Source organism: Pollachius pollachius, assembly GCF_949987615.1.
Source record: "Pollachius pollachius genome assembly, chromosome: 8".
NCBI lineage: Eukaryota > Metazoa > Chordata > Actinopteri > Gadiformes > Gadidae > Pollachius > Pollachius pollachius.
Window position 1 is genome coordinate 1,284,338 of NC_136941.1, and position 21,207 is coordinate 1,305,544.

Consider the following 21,207-nt stretch of genomic DNA (forward strand, 5'->3'; position numbering starts at 1 on the left):
TAGAGCGACACCTGGGATCCAACCCCAGGTACAGTGCCTGTGCCTTGCTTAAGGGCAGAGCAGTGGGACAATCATAACCCTCAAAGAAGAGTCGTCCCCTGGGGTTTGAACCCACAACCTTCTTTATGTGAGGCAGCAGTGATAACCAATGTGCAACTGTTTATTATTTGATTAAAAACATTCCATTTGTTTATATCGGGGTGATTCCTCCAATATCATACAAACAAAATGGCGACCGTTTGAAAATGTCCGCACCCCTCTTCATCATCCAATCGGAGCGGTTGTTTAACAGCAGAGCTGCTGATGTGGTTCTAACACAGATGGAGGATTCATGGCGTCATCTCCGGGGCTATTAGGGGCCCGTGTGTGTAAGTGGCTCCCAGAGATGTAAACGGTCAGCAGAAACTCAAGAAGAGCTCGGAAACGGGGAAAACGCTGGTGAAAATGTTTTTATGAGTCACAATCAATACCCTTAACTGTAAGGAAGGCCTTCACAAGTGTTTCGCAGCATGGTATGGTGTGGGTGTGTGTGTGTGAGTGCGTTTGTGTTTGTGTTAGTGTGTGTGTGTAAGTTTGTGTGAGTGCGTGTGTGTTTCAGTGTGTGTGTGTCTGTGTGCGTATGTGGTTGTGAATGCGTGTGTATGTTTGAGAGCACAGAGAGACACAGAATTGGATGTGAGAATATTGAGTCAGCTCAATGTTGACTCAATATTTTCAGTGTTACCGTGAATGGCTGCTTTGTTTTACAGTGAAAAATGTCTGATCGATCTTTTGGATAATGCATTTGCTTCTTTCAAATTATGCATTAGCATGTCTCAAACACACACACACACACACACACACACACACACAAGTCACCCGTGTCTGAGATGTATTTACAACACAGAGTTTGGGGATTTTGTGTTCAACTTATTGATATTTCGTTTTGGACGGCCCACAGGCGTTCTGATTGGATAATACTGATTATGCCAGCAAGGTTCCTTCTCAATTAGGATTATTGATTTACTGTTCATAACGCAGTGAGTCGTTGGTCTGATAAAGACAGAGTGATATTTTAGAAGGACTCACGTGATACAGCACAACACACAGGAGGAAGAGGACAATGTATAGGATCTTGTAGACCACCACCTGATGGGTGAACAAAATGTAGAACAACTCATTTTTACTTTTACATTTACATTGAGGGCGTTTGGCACACGCTTTTATCCAGAGAGACTTACAATAAGTCCAATGGTCGGAAGAAAGAGAAACAACAATACATCGCTGTCGGTGCAGTTAGGATCTTCATAGAACCAAGTGCCGAGCGCTAACCATCACTAGGTTAACCCACTCCCCGTATATAACAAAGATAGCTAGGATAAGATGCTACACACTTTTGATGAAGTATCTTTCATCGTTGCATAACACCAGGTACAGAAAGGGCACGGCTCCATGGTTGACATCAATTCATGTGTTCATTGGTGATGTATTTAACTGTATTTACAGATCATTCTAATGGATTACTACAGTCACATACATACATTGATATTCATTCATAAATACTTTTCCTAATTGACGGACTGCATTTATACTGCGCTTTTCTAAACAGTGGCCGCTCAAAGCAATATCGCCTCACATGCACCCGTTCACACACCGACGACGGAGTCGACCGGGGATCGAACTGGCAACCTTCAGGTTACCGGTCAAGCCGTGCTACCTCCTGAGCCACATCCCCCCCCCCCCTAATGAATGGGTAGCGGGTCCCACCTTGCCGGAGAAGCTGATGACGAAGAACATGGAGCAGCAGAAGAGGATCCAGTACTTCACCAGGAGCCCCTTCACGGCGGAGACCAGCATGGCCACCAGGGGGGAGGGCTGCTCCTCCTCCGCTGGAACGCACCGCGCGGAGCTCCGTTAAACACCGGTAACATCACGAGGATCATCCGTTTAAAGACAAACTCAAAGCATCAGCAACATGGGGAAACAATGACACATTCACCCGTGTAATAGCATCAACCTGGGTCAACCTCAGACTGGGTAGGTGAACAGGTTAGCTCGTTAGCCTAGCTCGTTAGCCTAGATCGTTAGCCTAGTTTGTTAGCCTAGCTCGTTAGCCTAGCTTGTTAGCCTAGTTTGTAAGCCTAGCTCATTAGCCTAGTTTGGTCGCCTAGTTTGTAAGCCTAGCTTGTTAGCCTAGCTTGTTAGCCTAGTTTGTAAGCCTAGCTTGTTAGCATAGCTTGTTATCCTGGCTATTTAGCCTAGCTCGTTAGTCTAGCCCATTAGCCTAGCTCTTTGTCCTAGCTCGTCAGCATAGCTCATTATCCTAGCTCTTTAGCCTAGATCGTTAGCCTAGCTCGTTAGCCTAGCTCATTAGCCTAGCACGTTAGCCTAGCCGATTAGCCTTAAGGGCCCTCTACTGACGGCCCTGAGGACAGGAAGTGATGCAGAGGGGGGTTACACGAGACGACTTTGACTTCATCGAGGGACTGGGCCTTCATCATCTTCTGCTCGTGGATCTCCTGCAGCTGCTGCCGGAGCATCAGCCAGAAGCTGAAGGTGTAGAAGATCTGAGGCCCAAGCAGAGAAGACAACAGCCGGTTGTAACATGGATACCCTTTGAGATTATACTGCAGGGGGTTTCCTGCTTAAATACACAGATTATACAACCATGTTCAATGTTTCTGAATCCCCTTCATATTAACCCAATCCAACAATGCACACTACTGTTTTTTGTTCAACTTTGTCTGAATCCTACTGACCCTAGAGAAGCTTCCCTCCCATCCCTCCCCCCTCTCCCATCCTTCCTCCCCCCTCCCATCACTCCCTCCCCCCACCCACCTTGGCGGCCAGGTGCACACAGGGCGCCGGGTGGTAGCTGTTGAGGTCGAAGTCCCCGACCACGGCGAGCGGCAGGCCGGGGTAGAGCTCGTTGCGGTGGAGGCGCAGGGCGCTGACGAAGCCCATGACCAGCAGCACGGAGCCGTACACCGCCAGGAAGGGCGCCGACAGCATGGCGTAGCGCCGGCGGTCTCTCATCATCCAGATGATGCAGGACCACACCAGCAGCGCGAAGGTCAGCCAGCTGTTGTAGGTGATGCTCCAGATCTGGGGGGGGAGGGAGGGAGGGTGGAAGGGGAGGGTGAGCGTTGGGAATAGGAGTCCCATTCCACTGGGATCGATCCGGTCTACTGGTAACACTGGTATAGGGAGGAACGCTGGGAATATAAATCCCAATCCAATGGGATTGGCTCCCATTAACACCGGCATAGGCAGGAATATTGAGAATAGAGTCCCAACCCACAGGGATTGTTCCTGTCTCCCATTAACCCTGGTGTTTACTGCTAACCCGTGGTATGGTGTCTTATGGTGTCTTATGGTGTTTCTCTTTGGATAAAGGTTGGGCACCCCGTACCATACGTGATGTATGAATTCCATCCTGACTCAACGGTTGATGACAGCCAACAGTCAGCGACTACGGTACCTTTAAACACCTTCGGCCTGTGAGGAAAACCTTGCACCAGTGAGGAAACCTTCAGGAAGGTTTCTTCACTGGTGGAACGGACTGGGTTCCGTCTTGTAGACGGACCAAATGTTCTAACGGACTGCATTGATATAGTACTTATCTAGCCAGTAGTGCTTTAAAAGGTGTTCCGGCCTCATACTGCCCATAAACACACACACACACACACACACACACAGACACACACACACACACACACGCACACACACACACACGCGCACACACACACACTGGAGATAAATGCCTTGCTCAAGGACAGAACCTTACGACAACAGACTGCAGGTATTGGGGATCAAACCCAGTGCCCTTAAACACAGGACAACCTCACTGGGTGACCCTTTTCCACCTTCTACCAGGGTCACTGGTTTAAAGACACAGAGGGGGGGGGGGGGGTCTCTCTCTCACCATCATGATGATGAGGCCGCTGACGTAGCTGTGCTTCTGCAGCAGCCGCCCCACCACCACCAGCGCCCCGGGGCCCGTCGGGGCGGGGGCCGGGCCCTCGGACCCCAGCCCCGTGCCGGGCCCCGTGCCGGGACTGCAGGGCTCCTCGGCCCCGGGCCGCCCCCACTGGGGCTCGTCTGGCGCCGCTGGGGGGAGGACACAGAGAGGAGGAGGAGTTGGAGGAGGTGGATAGGATGGATAGACGACGGAGAGATGCGAGCGGAGAGCTGAGTAAGGCGTCAAGAGGGATTTGTAGTCGCTGTGACGTGTTCGTTCGGGAGCTGCGAGGAGAGAACGGCGTTTAAAGTCGCCGTTTTCAGAACATTGTGTGGAATGCCTCCCCTCTGCCTCCCTCCTCTTAGCGGCCAGGTGCACACAGGGCGCCGGGTGGTGGTCCATCCCTCCCGAGTTTTATGCTCAAATAACTATTGTTGCTATTTGTTTTACATCAACTAATATTTTACTGCTTTTATTGATAAAGACCGTCATGCAAAATTATGAAAATCAATGTTGCATGACTTGGATCAAATCATCTTCCGCCATTATCCAACCAGCGTGAACGACGAACGAATAATTGAATCCCAACACTCACCAACACACCAACACGTTGACAAATGAATGTTTCCTGAAACTCGAGTTGGGATTAGCTCAGTTTACCTAGTGACGGAGATTCTTTCTCATCGTAGAGAGGGGGGGTGTAACAGTTGGTGTAGCCCGCCCCTCCCAGCAGAGAGCCCAGCTCGTTGCCATGGAGATCATGCCAAGAGCTGCCCATCAGCAACACCATTGGCTGACGAAAAGAGAGAGAGGTCAATCACAAGGGTCTCTACAGTCGGCTAGCGTGTTTGTCGATAAAGTTTTCAATTTTGACCACGAGGAACAACCAAACATCCAACGTGAACTAAAGCTTCAAATGGACAATGGTCTTAAAACAGTTGTTTAGTGAAATAGAAATTCACTAAACAACTCTTCTCATCAATAAAAAACGTTTGCGTTATTAATATTCAACCAAGTACATTTTGCAACAAGTGGCGGTTTAGCTAGTGATGGGTATTATATTAAGAAGGCTGCTTGAAACCTGTGATACCAATAATGAATATCCAGCCTCTGTTGTCAGTCTTGTAAAAACGCCATTAAACATATCCTCTGGTGGCTCATCGCTAAACGAATGGGCCCGTTTACAGCACTCCTGGTCACATTAATGCTAAAGCCTGATGCACAACACAAACAGAACAATAGCTCAGTTCACCTCATCGGGAAGATAGGTTTCCTCGTCTGTACTGGTCAGCAGCTGAAGGTAAAGAATACAAGAATATACTGTATCAACGCAGAATGGATGATCTGCTGGCGAAAGGTCAACGGAATATGCATACAAATGTATGGAAACTGGGAGGGATGTACTGGGGTGGATTTGCTGTTTAACCAGTGACTACGATTGCGTAAATGATGTTTCTTTAGAGCGACTGCAGGACACATTAAGGCTTTTTCCAGTGGCCACTCTATATGTAAGGTAAGGGTGGTTTCAGGGCTGTGATGTACAGAATCCTAGCCTTAAGTGCCTTTACCGTAAGGCCCTTAAAGCTCTGGTTGTTTTTATACAAGGGGGCCACGCTGGGTCAGCATAGGGTGTGTGAATTAGGTAGCATTAATGGACAGGAACGTAATGGAAAGCTGCATTAAGGCTGCTCTTTATCATAGACAGGGGCGGAAAACAAGATCTTAAGACTCATTTTCTGGCAATTGCATCCAGCCTGTTAAAAAGCACATTCAATAGAACGATGAATATGAAAGTGCATATAGAAACAGGATATATTATTGATTAAAGGAAAGGCTTTCTTAAATTAATTATCCTGAGATATTTGTCATCGCACTACGCCAGATAAACTGGTTTTCCGTCCATGCTCGGGTTTCAGCCATTTTCTGTATGCCTGGAAATCCAGAGCCACATCTAGAAAGCCGTAGGGTCTGGCAACGAGTAAGGAAAATGGCCCAACTCGAGGGGCGGCACCAAGCATGCATTTGAAAATATCGCTGCACCCAATTGGATAGCACTACGACCAATCAGAAGAATACAAGGGGTGATGAATCCAGACCAGCGGAGCTAACCAATAGAGAATCTTGCCCTATCCGGTCGGTAAAACAGCAACGCTTTTGGCCCGCCTATATCAGATACACCGATGTGATTGGTTAATGTTTGGATCCAGGGGAATCGGGGAATGAGTATATTGCTCGTTCCCAGAGTGACTCGCTGAGCAAATTCAAATTGTGCTCTCGCGAGAACTCTGGATTTCCAGGATGATATGCTGTGGCAAAAACTCATACCTTACTTTCTCTAACCGCAACCTCCTGAAGAGGATACATCTCAGACCTCCTGAAGAGGGAACATTTGTGGGTACAGACCTCCTGGAGAGGGTATATTATGGGGTACAGACCTCCTAAAGAGGGAACATTTGGGGGTACAGACCTCCTAAAGAGGGTACATCTCAGGTACAGACCTCCTGGAGAGGGTAAAGACCTCCTGAGGTTATATTTTGGGGGTACAGACCTCCTGAGGGTGCATCTTGGGGTACAGACCTCCTGAGAGGGTATAATTTGGGGGTACAGACCTCCTGAGGATGTATCTCAGGTACAGACCTCCTGATGATATATTTTGGGGGTACAGACCTCCTGAGGGTGCATCTTGGGGTACAGACCTCCTGAGAGGCTAAAGACCTCCTGATGGTATATTTTGGGGGTACAGACCTCCTGGGGATGCATCTTGGGGTACAGACCTCCTGAGAGGGCATATTGTGGGGGTACTGACCTCCTGCTGGTCCCCGGCCACATAGAGGATCCTGGAGAAGCTGGGGGGGAGGTCAGAGTTGGGGTCCAGTTGGCTCTCACAGTCGTCCTCACAGTCCACCGACTCCTCAGACTGAGAAACACAGCAAAGTGGTGGAGAGCTCTCCTTTTGAATCGCTTATAGCCTGGTATCACCGTCACACTGAGGCTAACACTCTATCACCACGCCTGCCTTGGCTAGCCAGCCTGCTTGGGGAGGGGTTCAGTGTTATTATTCACTCAATGGTGATTTTGATCGTAGTTTAGGGTTAGGGTTAACCCTCAACCCTAAGGTTTGGGTTGCAAAAAAAAGTTTGCAAAGCCAACTCCAATGAACTTGCAAGTACATCTCTAGACAACATCTAGCTAATATATAATGCAGTCGGAATGAAGTCCTATCTATTCTCTCTAGCAATAATCACACCAACACACAAACACACGCACGCACACACATACGCACACACAAACACACACACATGCACGCACACACACACACAAACACACGCACACATGCACGCATACACACACACACACACAAACACACACACACACACACATGCACACACACACAAACACACACGCACATACACACACACACACACACACACCTCCTCGTCGGGGAGGTGGACCCATCTGTGCAGCAGCGCCACCAGGGTGTAGTAGAGCAGCAGGAGGACCAGGGGGTTCACCAGGTCGGGCCAGCGGACCTCAGGGTGCAGGCGGAGGGAGTGGGGCTCCGAGGCGTTGGTCCGGATCACCCCCGTCATCCCAAACACCCTGGGGGAGGGGGAGGGAGGGATGAGGGGGAGGAGGAGAGGGAGGGAGGGGGGAGGGAGGGAGGAGGGGGAGGAGGAGAGAGAGGGAGGGGGAGGGGGAGGGAGGGAGAGGGAGAGGGAGAGAAGGAGGGAGGGGGGAGGGAGGGAGGAAGGGAGAGGGAGAGAAGGAGGGAGGGAGGAAGGGAGAGGGAGAGAAGGAGGGAGGGGGAGGGGGAGGGAGGGAGGGAGGGGGAGAGGGGGAGGGAGGGAGAGGGAGAGGGAGAGAAGGAGGGAGGGGGGAGGGAGGGAGGAAGGGAGAGGGAGAGAAGGAGGGAGGGAGGAAGGGAGAGGGAGAGAAGGAGGGAGGGGGAGGGGGAGGGAGGGAGGGAGGGGGAGGGGGGGAGGGAGGGAGGGAGGGAGAGGGAGAGAAGGAGGGAGGGGGGAGGGAGGGAGGAAGGGAGAGGGAGAGAAGGAGGGAGGGAGGAAGGGAGAGGGAGAGAAGGAGGGAGGGGGAGGGGGAGGGAGGGAGGGAGGGGGAGGGGGGGAGGGAGGGAGGGAGGGAGAGGGAGAGAAGGAGGGAGGGGGGAGGGAGGGAGGAAGGGAGAGGGAGAGAAGGAGGGAGGGAGGAAGGGAGAGGGAGAAGGAGGGAGGGGGAGGGGGAGGGAGGGAGGGAGGGAGGGAGGGGGAGGGGGGAGGGGGAGGGGGGGAGGGAAGGAGAGGGAGAAACGGGAGGTGTATATAACAAATGTTTCATTAGGCGTGTTTTGGTTGTCTTTTGGAGCCTGGTCTTAGAGGATGAAGGTTTCTTGGCTCAGGTTGTAGGACGGGTTGACTGGCAACAGAAGGTTGCTAGTACGACCTCCGGCTCCTCCTAGCTGAGTGTCGAGGTGTCTCTGAGCAAGGCGCCTCACCCTGACTGCTCCCGACGAGCTGGCTGTCGCCCTGCGTGGCTGACTCCGCCGTCGGTGTGTGAATGTGTGCATGAATGGGTGAATGTTAGGCTCTTATTGTAAAACGCTTTGAGTGGCCACTGGTTAGTGTATGAATGCAGTCCATTCTCCATCATACCCATAGTATTTCCGTTGTTTACATGATCTCTGATTCCAATGGTCCAATTACAAAAAGCTTTCCATTTTTCCAAAGCACTCAAGTGTATTGTGCTTCATTATAAAGTTGAGAAAACAGAACTGTCCACAGTGTACCGTCAGCGACCCTTGAGCAGGATGTTCAAACCCTCACCCCTAACCCTGAGCTTCTGGGTGATATGCATATAAAATTCTGTGCAAATCTTTTTGGAAAACAGTGTCTGCTCAAACTGGTAGAATAGTAAGTAATGTGTAAAATAGTAACAGCAAAAAGTAGGTTTCATTCACGGTTACGTTGCTTTGGGCAAACGCTTCTGCTGAATGAATAAATACACTTTTCAAAATAGACTGAAGACGCTTGTATCCAAAGAGACTTACAACCATTCATGCACCCATTCACACTCCAACGGTGGTGACAACCACGCAGGGCGACAGCCAGCTCATCGGGAGCAGTCAGGGTGAGGCGCCTTGCTCAGAGACACCTCGACACTCAGCTAGGAGGAGCCGGGGATCGAACTAGCAACCTTCAGTTGCCAGTCAGCCCACTCTGCCTCTAACTCTAACCCTAACCCTTACAACTGACATCCTGTAAGATCAGACTCCAAAAGACGACCAAAACATGAATAAGAAAACATTTGTTAAATACACCTCCCGTCCTCTCCTCTCCCTGTCTTGAGAGCCGGGGATCGAACAAGCAACCTTACGGTTAAAAGTCAACCCGCTCTACCTCCTGAGCCACTGCCGTATACAGTAATATGTATAGCTAAGGCAAGGCAAGGCAACTCTATTTATATAGCCCTTTTCACACACGAGGCAGACTCAAAGTGCTTCACGTAGAAACATTGTCGTACAATTAACACAAATGAGATAAAGGCATCCACAGATAAAAGGCGACCCGGTGCGGCCCTACCTGGCGTAGATGTCGCCGGGCGGGACGGTGGCCTGGGCCAGGGGCAGCTGGTACAGGTAGAGCAGCAGCAGGTGGCCCGCGCTGAACAGGGCCAGCATGACGCACAGAGAGCTGAACAGCAGCAGGGAGAGGGCGCGGTGGAACACCCACCACCACACCAGCCCCAGGAACACCAGGAAGTACACGCAGGAGGTCAGCGAGGGCAGCATGATGCCTGGGGTCACGGGGGTCAGAGGTCAGGGGGTCAGGGGGTGAGAGGTCGGGGGTCAGGGGTCAGGGGGAGGTCATTCAGGGAGACACGTGTATGGGGAGGCATGGACTCTTTTTCACTACACACGTACACACGCAGGAAGAAACACACGCATGCAAGATGCACACACAGTTTCACAAAGATTTCCACACGTTCAAACACAACCTAAGTGTTTGAGTGACTTTCTGAAACACACGCGGATGCTCTGTCCCACTTTCGTTTTTTTTTTTGTTGAACTTTTACGGTGTTCGGAAAAGTACAAAATCACCTCGCCAAGCAATTGTTGTTATCATGTGATGCTGAATGTTTTATCCAACATTACGGAATCTTCTCCGTGCTCACACTCGCACACTCGCACACACACACACACACACACACACACACACACACACACACACACACACACACACACAAACACACGCACACGGGACAGAGCACAGATCCCCCCCCGCCACCACCTCTACCTGCGAGCCCCAGCAGCACGGTCACCACCACCTTCCCGGCCGTGGTCATGATGGCGGACAGCAGCAGCCTCAGGCCGGCGGCGAACACCAGCAGCTTCTGGACGAACTCGGGGGGGCCGGAGCTCGCCGCCGCCGTGCTCTGGTCCGAGCTGTCGAAGGACGACCCCCCCGTGATGTCACTTCCTCCCTCCGACTCCGTGTCGGAGTTCTCCGCTTCCTGCGGGGTAGTGCACGATCAGGACGCGCTGAATCCTACCAGGTTGTTCTGCAGTTTTACGTCAGACCTCATGTCACTTTGACGCTTTATTAAATCAAACTTAGCTAACAACGTTTACAATTATCCATCATTAGAATCGGAAGCAAACCAGACACACACCGGTCACGTGGCCGGTGTGTGTGCTTGCGCAAATGTGTGTTTGTGTGTGTGCTTGCATGCATGTGTGTGTGTGTGTGTGTCGGCACAAATGTGTGTGTGTGTGCGTGTGTGCATGCATACGTGTGTGTGTCTGTGTGTGTGCGTGCGTGTGTGTGTTTGTGTGTGTGTGTGTGTGTGCCTGCGTGCGTGTGTGTGTGTGTGTGTCGGCACAAATGTGTGTGTGTGTGTGTGCGTGCGTGCGTGCATGCGTGTGTGTGTGTCTGTGTGTGTGCGTGTGTGTGTGTGTGTTTGTGTGCGTGTGTGTGTGTGTCTGTGTGTGTGTTTTGCACCTGTGTGTGTGTGTGTGTGTGTTTGTGTGTGTGTGTGTTTTGCACCTGTGTGTGTGTGTGTGTGTGTGTGTGTGTGTGTGTGTGTGTGTGTGTGGACCTCGGGGTCCGACAGGTGGATGCCGTTGTCATGGAGACCGGTTTGGGGCGCGGGGTGCAGCAGCTTCCCCAGCAACCGCAGGACGAAGAGCGAGGCGGCGGACAGGAAGAGGTCCGGGGCCAGGAGGCGCACCACGTTACCGGGGTCCACCGTGCTGAACCTGGGCTCCACACGCACACGCACGCACGCACGCACACACACAGGTGCAAAACACACACACACACACACACGCATGCACGTACGCACAAACACACACACACACACACATACACACACACACACACACACACAGGTGCAAAACACACACACACACGCACGCACGCACACACACACACACGCACATGCACACACATGCTTGCTCACACGCACACACACACAAACACAGGTGCAAAACACACACACACACACAAGCATGCACGCACGCACGCACACACACACACACACACACACACACAGGTGCAAAACACACACACACACACAAAGACAAAGACACACACAAACATAGACACACCCATACAAACACACACACACACAGACACACACACACACAGGTGCAAAACACACACACACGCATACCACACAGACGCACACACACAGATGTGCACACGCTCACATCACACATCAACCATAACTTTGTTTAAGCATGTTAATGTAAAATTGTTACATACAAATTTGTGAATATGGAAATAATAGATATTCAAAAAGAAATCGTACCTTACAATTCCCAAATGGTAAAGGACAACATCCCAGTGAGCGCTGTCTGTTGAGTAAACAGGATGCACAGTGGATTATTAAGAACAGCCTACTAAGCACGTACAGTACACAGTAGGCATATGGTGCATTATTTACCTGCGTTACGCGTCCGTTATTTTGGCTGGGCCAACTAATTGGAAGCTCACACAAACTGTGTGAGTATTAGAAGAAAATTTGAAATGCTGCATGTTCGCTCACTACCCTAAATGTGATCAAATCAACGATGTTAGGCTGTAATTTCTCCTGAATAAGTACGAATTGCAATTTTACTTGTGGTTTAAGGCAGCGAACACCTTTTCAACGCGTTACATCGCTGTGCAACTTCGTACGAGTGTATCAGTCTGGGACATGAGTGTTTCAAGACCGCCCCCTCAAGGAGCCTCCACGTTGGATTGACGGGACGATAACGGACGAATCACGAGTGGACCCTGAAGCGCTGATTATGGCCCCACGTTCACGCAACGACCACGCAGACGCTCCGACGCAGTCCTGAACCTTTATGGTTCTGCGTCCGGTTTTAGTGAGCGGACCAATCAGAGCCCTTGCTGCTGCGTCGCCTCGACGGAAGGTTACGGTTTTTGGGAGGCGCACGTCCGACCCTTGCGGTGGACGCAAGTACGTAAGGCAGTCCCTCCAGAAAAATGCGGAGTTTTTTTGGGAATGTTGCGGCCAAAAATCCTTGATTATGCGGCACGTTTTCTTAAAAAGACGTTCACGTCGCGTAATTACGTCGCTTCATAACGTTCCCATGGCAACAAGGGGAAATGGCTGCTCTTGTGTGAAGTAAACGCAACATTTTTCAACTTTCTGCTAAGATATATGTGACTTTTTTGCAACGAAAATGCGGGGATTATGAAATCATGCAAGCCCCGCATATTTTGCGCGGAAATCGGCAATTTATGCGGTGAAAGTGCGGCATATTTGAAAAAATGCGGCCCCCGCGTGAATATGCGGACTTTGGCTGATTATGCGTTGAATTATGCGATCGCATAATCGCGTTTTTCTGGAGGGACTAGTAAGGGGTCCGTAACCCCCTTGCGTTGCGGGAACGTGGGACCATAATCAGCCCCTGAGGTGCGTGGTGCGGACCTTACCGCTGCGCGGGACGTAGGCGAAGGGGATCTGCATGAAGCACTGGAGCGCCAGGAACGTCAGGCTGGTGTAGACGACGGTCCGGAGGAAGCCGCCCGTCTTACCTGGGCACCGAGCACAGACAGACAGACACACATCATCATGATCCACAGACAGACAGACAGACACACGTCATCCTGATCCACAGACAGACAGACACACGTCATTCTGATCCACAGACAGACAGACACACGTCATCCTGATCCACTGCTGGACAGACACGCGTCACACTGATCCACAGACAGACACACGTCACCCTGATCCACAGACAGACAGACACACCTCACACTGATCCACAGACAGACAGACACACGTCACACTGATCCACAGACAGACAGACACACGTCATCCTGATGCGGTACGACTTCAATCACCCCGTATTCTGAGCGTGTGATATGCTTAAATGTAAACATTACATTTAAGCATATCAAGCATATCACAAAAATATAAATATATTTTTAATTTATGTTTTTAATCCACTTTACTGACATTATTTACTGTAAGAATTAGAGAAGAAAAGTGTAACGACTACAAACACCCCGTTTTCTGAGCACGTGATATAATAATATTCAAATATTTTTCGTTTTTTCAATGATTCATTGATATTAATCCACTTAGATTCAAAACATTTGACGGTTATAAAATGCATAGCACTAATCTTAATATTTTTACCATTCTTTACTATAAGACTTAGAGAAGACAAAATTCAGGAGTATTAGAATGTAATATAACCTGCTTTAAATCAGAGCCAGACACACAGACTGCAAACACAGAAAACATAGCACTTTACCACATAACCTTTATGACAGGATAACGGTTATTAATCAAAGTATCACAATTGCTGATGACTTTGAATTGAATCTAAAAAGCATGAAAATTGCCCAGAATTGCATCTTGGCTGTCTGTATTGTAACTTTAAACAGATACAGAGACATTTGTTTTCAGTCTAGGCCGGCAAACACCCCCCCGCTGTGTGGGACTGTGGGGTATTGACAGCATGAAGGAACAATGCATTAGAAGGTGATATTGACCAACATTAGCCCAGTCAGCAAATGTGTTTTTGATGATAAGGATTTTAACTGAAAGCCCCCTTTCGCCTCTTTCCTCCCTCTCCCCCACCACTAAACCCTGATAATCCCACCCACTCACATGCACTCACACGCACTCACACGCACTCACATGCACTCACATGCACTCACACGCACTCACATGCACACTGACCAATGGGCTTCATGCAAACTAAATGAGTATGTGGCCCCACGCAGGCGGACTCACACAGAACACACAAACACACACACACACACACACACACATACACACACATACACACAAACACAAACACACAAACACAAATGCAGGTGCGCACACACAGACACACGCAGGCAGACGCACACACACACGCACACACAAGAACAAGCAGGAGGACTCACCCAGAACACACACACAAACACACACACACGCGCAAACACACGCATTTACATACACACAACCAAACACAACCACGCAGGCGCGCAAGCACATACACACAAACACAGGCATGTACACCCACACAGACTCACACAACCAAACGCACACATACAAACACAGCGACACACAGACCCACATGAGTATGTGCGCAACCAAACGCACACACACACACACACACACACACACACACACACCACACACACTGAAAGACAACGACCCACATATGGGCCGGACACACACAGGCTCAGGAAAGTGTAATGGAATAACGCAATGACTCTCAGCCTAAACTTTACGGTTCGATTACTCAACAGCCTTCAAATACAAGAGGCACAACTCCTACCTGTTAAATGAATACATTAATTACTTTATTCCCTGTATTTGGGGAGCAGTGACAAGAGAAAACGTACACACCTCGTTACAGTCATTCATGCACTGGGCCAGTGATGGGAAGTAAAACTCTGTGGTGTGACTGCAGCGAAGACACCGGCTGAATCTCCCAGCCGGCCGCTGGAGCCAGAGGCATGGAAAGTGAGGCCCAGAGAAAAGGAGAGAGAGCCCCGACCAAATGCTGACACCACAGCTTTTAATTCCATGCAGTAATTACCAGGCTATGTATAATTGATTTGACTGATCTGACCGCATCCCTTTACAAAGCACTACTCTGAGGGAAAGGCATAGATGCTTTAATTCATCCCTATGCATTGATCAATACAGAGATGGCCCAACACATGCACACATGCACGCACGCACACACACACACACACATACACACACACACACACACATACACACACACACAAACACACACACTCACATATACACAGACAGACACTCACACACTCACACCAGCTTTTAACAAAAAGACACATCAGCAAACATACAAGCTGCTGCCACGGTTACCCTTTATCTCTGTTTGAGTCCCTGTTTCCAGCATAAATATCTTTCACACACACTCAACACTCACTAGACAGTGTCTCCAAAAGGCCCAACCGTAATACTTTAGTATATAGTAGTATGGCTATGCTATACACACACTCCCAAACAGTGAATGAGTGTAGGTCAATATTTGACGGACAAGTCCTTCAATGGTGAAGCTCAATATCTTGGAAAACGGTACACATTTGTTCACCAACATTCATGCCATTCAAGTATCTAGATCAAAGAAATAAAGCACACGTCATGTAGAGGTTGATTTCTCCTCTCGGTGAAGAGGATCTACGTGAAGATGGTGATATTTTGGCATCAGGGCCTGACATCAGGTCTGTATAAACTGTCTTTCACACCTGTTCCCTCTTTCTCGCCTCTCCAGAAATGATTCAAACAAAGGATAAGCCTCTTTTTAACTTGTGCATAGCCTAGAGGAAAGTCATCACTCTGCTTCGAATTTATCCATATTTAATAATGGTTATAATAATAAATAATGATAATCCTCATCTTCTTCCTAGAGCAGGCCCTTTCTTCACTCTTCTGGTAACAATGTCAACTCCATCAGGGTTACGGGTTCGATTCCCACTGATTCCCACTCGTGCCAAGAATAGATGCGGTAACCGTAGAGATGGGCGATACTGACAAAATAGAGTTTTGATACTTTTGACCAAATACCTCGATATTGATACTGCAACAATATTGTAAGGATGACTATTGCTGATTTCACTTAATATTTACACAATGATATTTTGGATAATAATAATCTGTAATTTGGATACATTGACTAAGGTTACCTCTAGAATAGTCTGACGTCTCGTTACTGTGAAAAAGCATTTAAAACCACGCAAAGACAACACTTATATCGGCTCACGATATTACGGCTTCCAAAATTGAAGACGATATCTAGTCTCAAATCAAAAATTCGATATAAAACAGATTTAAATCGCCCAGCTCGAACTTATGATATTATAGAAGCCGTTGGTTAAAAGAAATCCACCAAATGGCTTATCATTGATGGAATGCTATCCTGATAATGGGATAACGTCCGTCGTGGTCGAGAGTCGTGGTTGCTAGGGGGCGTGTCTTACCCTTCATGGTAACCAGGGTGGGGCTAGGTAGGAGAGGCAGGGTCAGCAAGAAGAGGAAATACACCACCGACAGACCGTTGTAACGGAACGACGAGGCTGAAGATAAAGAAACACATCGTTACCATTCGTTAAGGAGCGGCTCAACTGTGACAAGGGATGACAAGGAGAGCTTACACTATGGCTATTATATAAAATGTGAATGAAAATGTGAAGAATATATAATACAGTCATATAATCATACACTCTATATTGTATTGTGAAGGTTATTATTGTACAAATTATTATGAATGCAAAAAATGTAATGTAAGTTTTCCGGTTTGTATTATTCTAAACGTATGTATTTTGCATTTTAACATTAATGCAACAAGGTATTGGGAACATGGCAGATCAAAGCATCCTCAGTGTTTAGAGTAACTTAATAGTTTCTTAACCCTATTGCTGTTTCACTAACATCACACTTTATTTACCCAAACTAAACCTCAATCCGTACCAGTTTAGATTCACCAGAACTGTCACCGACTGATTTGAACACCAATATGCGTGCTGCTGTCATGGCTTGCCAAAGACAGATTAGTCAAACTGTTATCTGATCATTGCAAAGAGCTAAAAATATATGTTTTTTAGGGCAGAGAAGCAGCAGATGAGATTAGGATTATTTAGAACCATATGCCACATATTAAGGCATTCATACTTTCTTCAATGTATACTTCTATTTAAAGTCATTGTATTAGTAAGAGTTATTATTCATTTACACATTCTAATCATGAATTGTGTAATAAGTAGTCATTCAATCATAATTTTTTTACATGTATGAATGTATTATATGAATCTTGTGAACAAACTATGATTTTATGGTAAAATCTCCGACCTTCAGGATATATATATTGTTCTCGTTCTAGAGGAGATATGTATTGAGACCACTGTTGGTGATGATATCACCTCTCAGTACTTTTTGATAATTACATTTATCTTCGATCTTTGCTAAAAATGTTTCCTTGTAACTAAAATAATAAAACTATATTCAATCCTTAATATCAATATCGAAATCGGTCTCGTAGGTCCAACATCGGATGGCCTCCTTTTTAAAGCAAACATTGCAAATACAATCCCTTGACATCTGAATGATCGACAATTGGTTATTTCACAACCTGTCTTAACATACAACGCAAATATTGCCCTTAAACAATAATTCCTTCATACGCGCACACAGGACAGAAAGACAGTTGTAGAGAAACAATGGAAACAGAAGTACAACACCACAACCAACAGAGCGCTATCAAACAAAACACACAAATACAATCCAGAACACACAAATCCGGGAGCCCATACCTCAGGCCCTGCTCAGTGTCTCCTGAACCCCCCGCTGGTCTGTCACTCACCGGCCAGCAGCAGCAGTGGCATCACCAGGTTGTGGAGGACGCCCACCATCAGATCCCCAGCCATGCCTGCCTTGTTTCAGCCAGCCCAACAACAGCAGCAACAGCGGCAGCGGCAGCAGCAGCAGCAGTCCACTCCCCGCCGGCCAGTCCCTGTAAGTCCCTGGATAAGAAGCCCCGTCTGGGCAGAGCAGGACAGCCCTCCGTTCTGGGTACGTCTCAGAGCGGAACTCTGGCCCACTCACACATCTCTCTGGAGCGGCTCCACGCGGCCCCACATGGCGGCCGTTCCACGAGAAGGCAGAGAGACAGCCGGGAAGAGACAGAGAGACAGAGGGAGAGAGACCGAGAGAGAGTTAGAGAGAGACAGAGAGACAGAGATACAGAGGGGAAGACAGAGAGAGAGAGAAAGAGAGAGAGAGCGACAGGGGAAATGATGGTGATAGTCTCACGGCACAACCTGAAGACCCCTGAGCAGGGGATGGTGTCAGTCCAGTAGAGGAGACAAACAAGACAATGGGGGAACAGAGAGCTCCTCTGCTCAACATGAAATAGTTTCAAGCTGAAGCCCTCCTCTTTTCTCTGTCTCTCACACCCTCCCTTCCACCTCTCACTCTCCTCTCTCCTCCTTTACTGTCTCTCCATCCCCTCCCCCCCCGTCTCCATCTCTCTCCTCCTGACTCCCTCTCTCTCTCACTACCTCTCTCTCAGGAGCTGGCATAATGGGTTATTATAAGGGAGCTTTTTTATAACTCTGATGTGTGCTCAGAGGGAAACCGCTCAATTCTCACACCACTCAAAATAGAAGAGTGCAAATATTGGGTCAAATGTAACCCAGAGAAGCAGTGGGCAGTGATGTCAATGGGAATCGTGTGACAATATGACAATTGAAAAGAAATTGAAATGATCTAAAAATTTGGACATTTGGAACTTTATCTTGTTTTTATCTTGGTGCTGTTTTGATTTTTTCACCATCACATTTGTATATGTTTCTGAATATTGTCTGTTTCACAATGTGTAAGTTATAAATCATGCGTTGAAGTTTAAAATAGTGTGAGCATGTGTATGTGTGAGCCTGTGTGAGCATATGTGTGTGTGTGTGTGTGTGTGTGTGTGTGTGTGTGTGTGTGTGTGTGTGTGTGTGTGTGTGGGGGGGTATGTGCTGGCACTCACACGTATCCCAAATAAAAGGACACAAACAAATCTGTGTGTGTGTGTGCGCGCACATGTGTGCTGAGATACCAATTCTGCATCTTTATACCTGTTGGTGAAGTGTCTGTTTTTTGTGTTTGTTTTGTGCATTTGTGGGTGTTCATTCACTCCCACCTATCTCTACCTCAAAGGACGCAAACACATTTGTATACATGTGTGCCTGTGCACATGTGTGCCGATATTCCAAGAAAGCGTCTTCACACCCTCTAGAGGAAAATGTGTATGTGTTTGTGTGTATGCGTGCCTGCACCTGTAAGTCAGTTTTCACATGCATGTTCGGCATGTATCGCTTTACGTATGAAGATGTTATTCTGACACATCGGACGACGCTTTGAGATCCACGGCACTTTGTTTGTTCTCTGCAGGCCGGCTCATCCCATCACAGGGGAAGTGGATCTAATATTCATAGCCGTGGGCCATTAGGGGCTACGGTGACTAACAGAAGGCTGATCAATGAATGCAACATCAAGAAGACCAACTTAATCTTCAAGAGTAACTACACGCAGGACTATTCCTGTTCGCTTATAGCCATCGGAAGTGTAGATGGTTTTCTGAAAACGGGCTTGAATGTGCCAGCGCCGCCCGAGATTAGAGGAGTCCACGTTGCTTGTTGAAGGACCATCTCTGAGTTTGAGTTTGGTACACACGATCAGTTACGAAGCACATAGGGCACATCCTTTGTTCTTATGTTTACCAATTCAACAATGACTCAAAGACTCCATTATTCTCCCTCAATGGGTTCGAGGTGACCTTTTGAACGCAACAAACTCACAAACGTAGAGCAGTCACCGTATTGGTATCATGTCGATCTATTGGAGACAGTCTGGGCGCGGTACGCCTATACTGGTAGGCGTGTGTGGGATTCACAAAGTATCCCCACACTCCCAGAGAGGCTCTATCAATGTTAATGCAAAATGAGTGAGCGAAGCAAGAATATAATTTAAAGGTGTTAACAAACAACGTTCACCATGTACATACTAACAATATAATAAATGATATAGGTAGGTATGTATCAGATGAGATAGCCCTCTGTTTCAACGTTTTCCCCTATAGCTAAGCAGGTTATGAATATAGATTTAGAAGTGTCTCCCAGCCCCCCCCCCCCAAAACACACATTATTTATATATATATTTATACTGTTATTTTGAGTGGGTATTGGAAAGTAACTGAGCTATAAGACTCTGTTCCCCTCAGAGAGCCATAATACCATCACTCATTTTCAATTTTCCTTCAGCTGAACAATTTAAACAATTTCGACAAGTCACAATATTTGTCAATGCCAGTCAAATAAATAAAAATGGCATTGTCTGTGTGTAATAAAATATTAATATATTAAATGTATACAAAACGGTGCTCTGGGAATCTAGTTGACATGCACTCAGTAGATAGGAAATGTCAGATAAAGACAAGATAAAGACACAAAATAAAAATACATAAAGACAATCATCCTGGATCAAAAAGATTTTTTTTTAAACAGACTGATTTCCAAAGCATATACGTTTAGATCCTTGTATTACTACAGTATTACTGTATTTAATACAATTATAAAATAAAGTTTTTACAATCGATTTTCCATCAGCATTTGTATGTATCTGTATGTTTATATTGTACTGCAAAATATGCACCACTGTATTCACTATCAATATTGCGTAGAATGAGAGAATGCACAGATGCTGTTTAGTCAGCACGCAGAACCCCAAAGTGTTTCAGGTCCAAACACCAAGGGGACACTGAAAACAAAACAGAGGCCATCCCATAATACGACAGAATCAATGGGTTCTGCTCCTTCAAACACAATTCTACTAGGGAGGGCCTTCAAACCGGTCTCTGCATTGGACGTTCGTTCTAGATTCATCCCAATAGAAACACAGTTGGAGAATCTGTCTAGACCTCAACGAGTAAAAAAAACGATTTTAAACCAACTGATGGCATATTAGCCCCGACTAATATAAGAGGCGGACTGTACACTGGAGGCAACGGGCGTTCCACTCCCAGTCTAACGGAACTGGGTTCCATCCCCTAACGGGACTGCTTGTCGGCTCATAACCAGCCTAGCCCGCTCCTCCACGATGACATGTATCTGGAGCCACGGTAACGACCTTTTGATTAGCTACGCGTCTCCTAGATGACTAATTTATCAAGAACTGCTTCCTTCACCTACCAGCAATTCATTGGCATTGGTCGAAATCATACTTGATATGATTTTTGCGTGTGTGTGTGTGTG

The 21,207-nt window shown here is 47.6% G+C and overlaps 1 protein-coding gene across 1 annotated transcript in view; it reads right to left on the bottom strand.

The window, feature by feature from the left end:
- LOC307079773 (piezo-type mechanosensitive ion channel component 2) overlaps positions 1–17,838 on the bottom strand; it is a gene marked incomplete at both ends in the record, with an annotated part of 44,394 nt that extends 26,556 nt beyond the window's left edge. The window contains 14 exons of the mRNA XM_079742280.1: positions 1,069–1,128; positions 1,747–1,868; positions 2,438–2,546; positions 2,818–3,084; positions 3,905–4,089; positions 4,601–4,733; positions 6,747–6,857; positions 7,372–7,540; positions 9,514–9,727; positions 10,228–10,444; positions 11,030–11,194; positions 12,872–12,978; positions 16,396–16,491; positions 17,775–17,838. Of these exons, the coding sequence (XP_079598406.1) occupies positions 1,069–1,128; positions 1,747–1,868; positions 2,438–2,546; positions 2,818–3,084; positions 3,905–4,089; positions 4,601–4,733; positions 6,747–6,857; positions 7,372–7,540; positions 9,514–9,727; positions 10,228–10,444; positions 11,030–11,194; positions 12,872–12,978; positions 16,396–16,491; positions 17,775–17,838 (2,019 nt within the window). The remainder of the gene's footprint in view (positions 1–1,068; positions 1,129–1,746; positions 1,869–2,437; positions 2,547–2,817; positions 3,085–3,904; positions 4,090–4,600; positions 4,734–6,746; positions 6,858–7,371; positions 7,541–9,513; positions 9,728–10,227; positions 10,445–11,029; positions 11,195–12,871; positions 12,979–16,395; positions 16,492–17,774) is intronic.
- Positions 17,839–21,207: the final 3,369 nt, after the last annotated feature.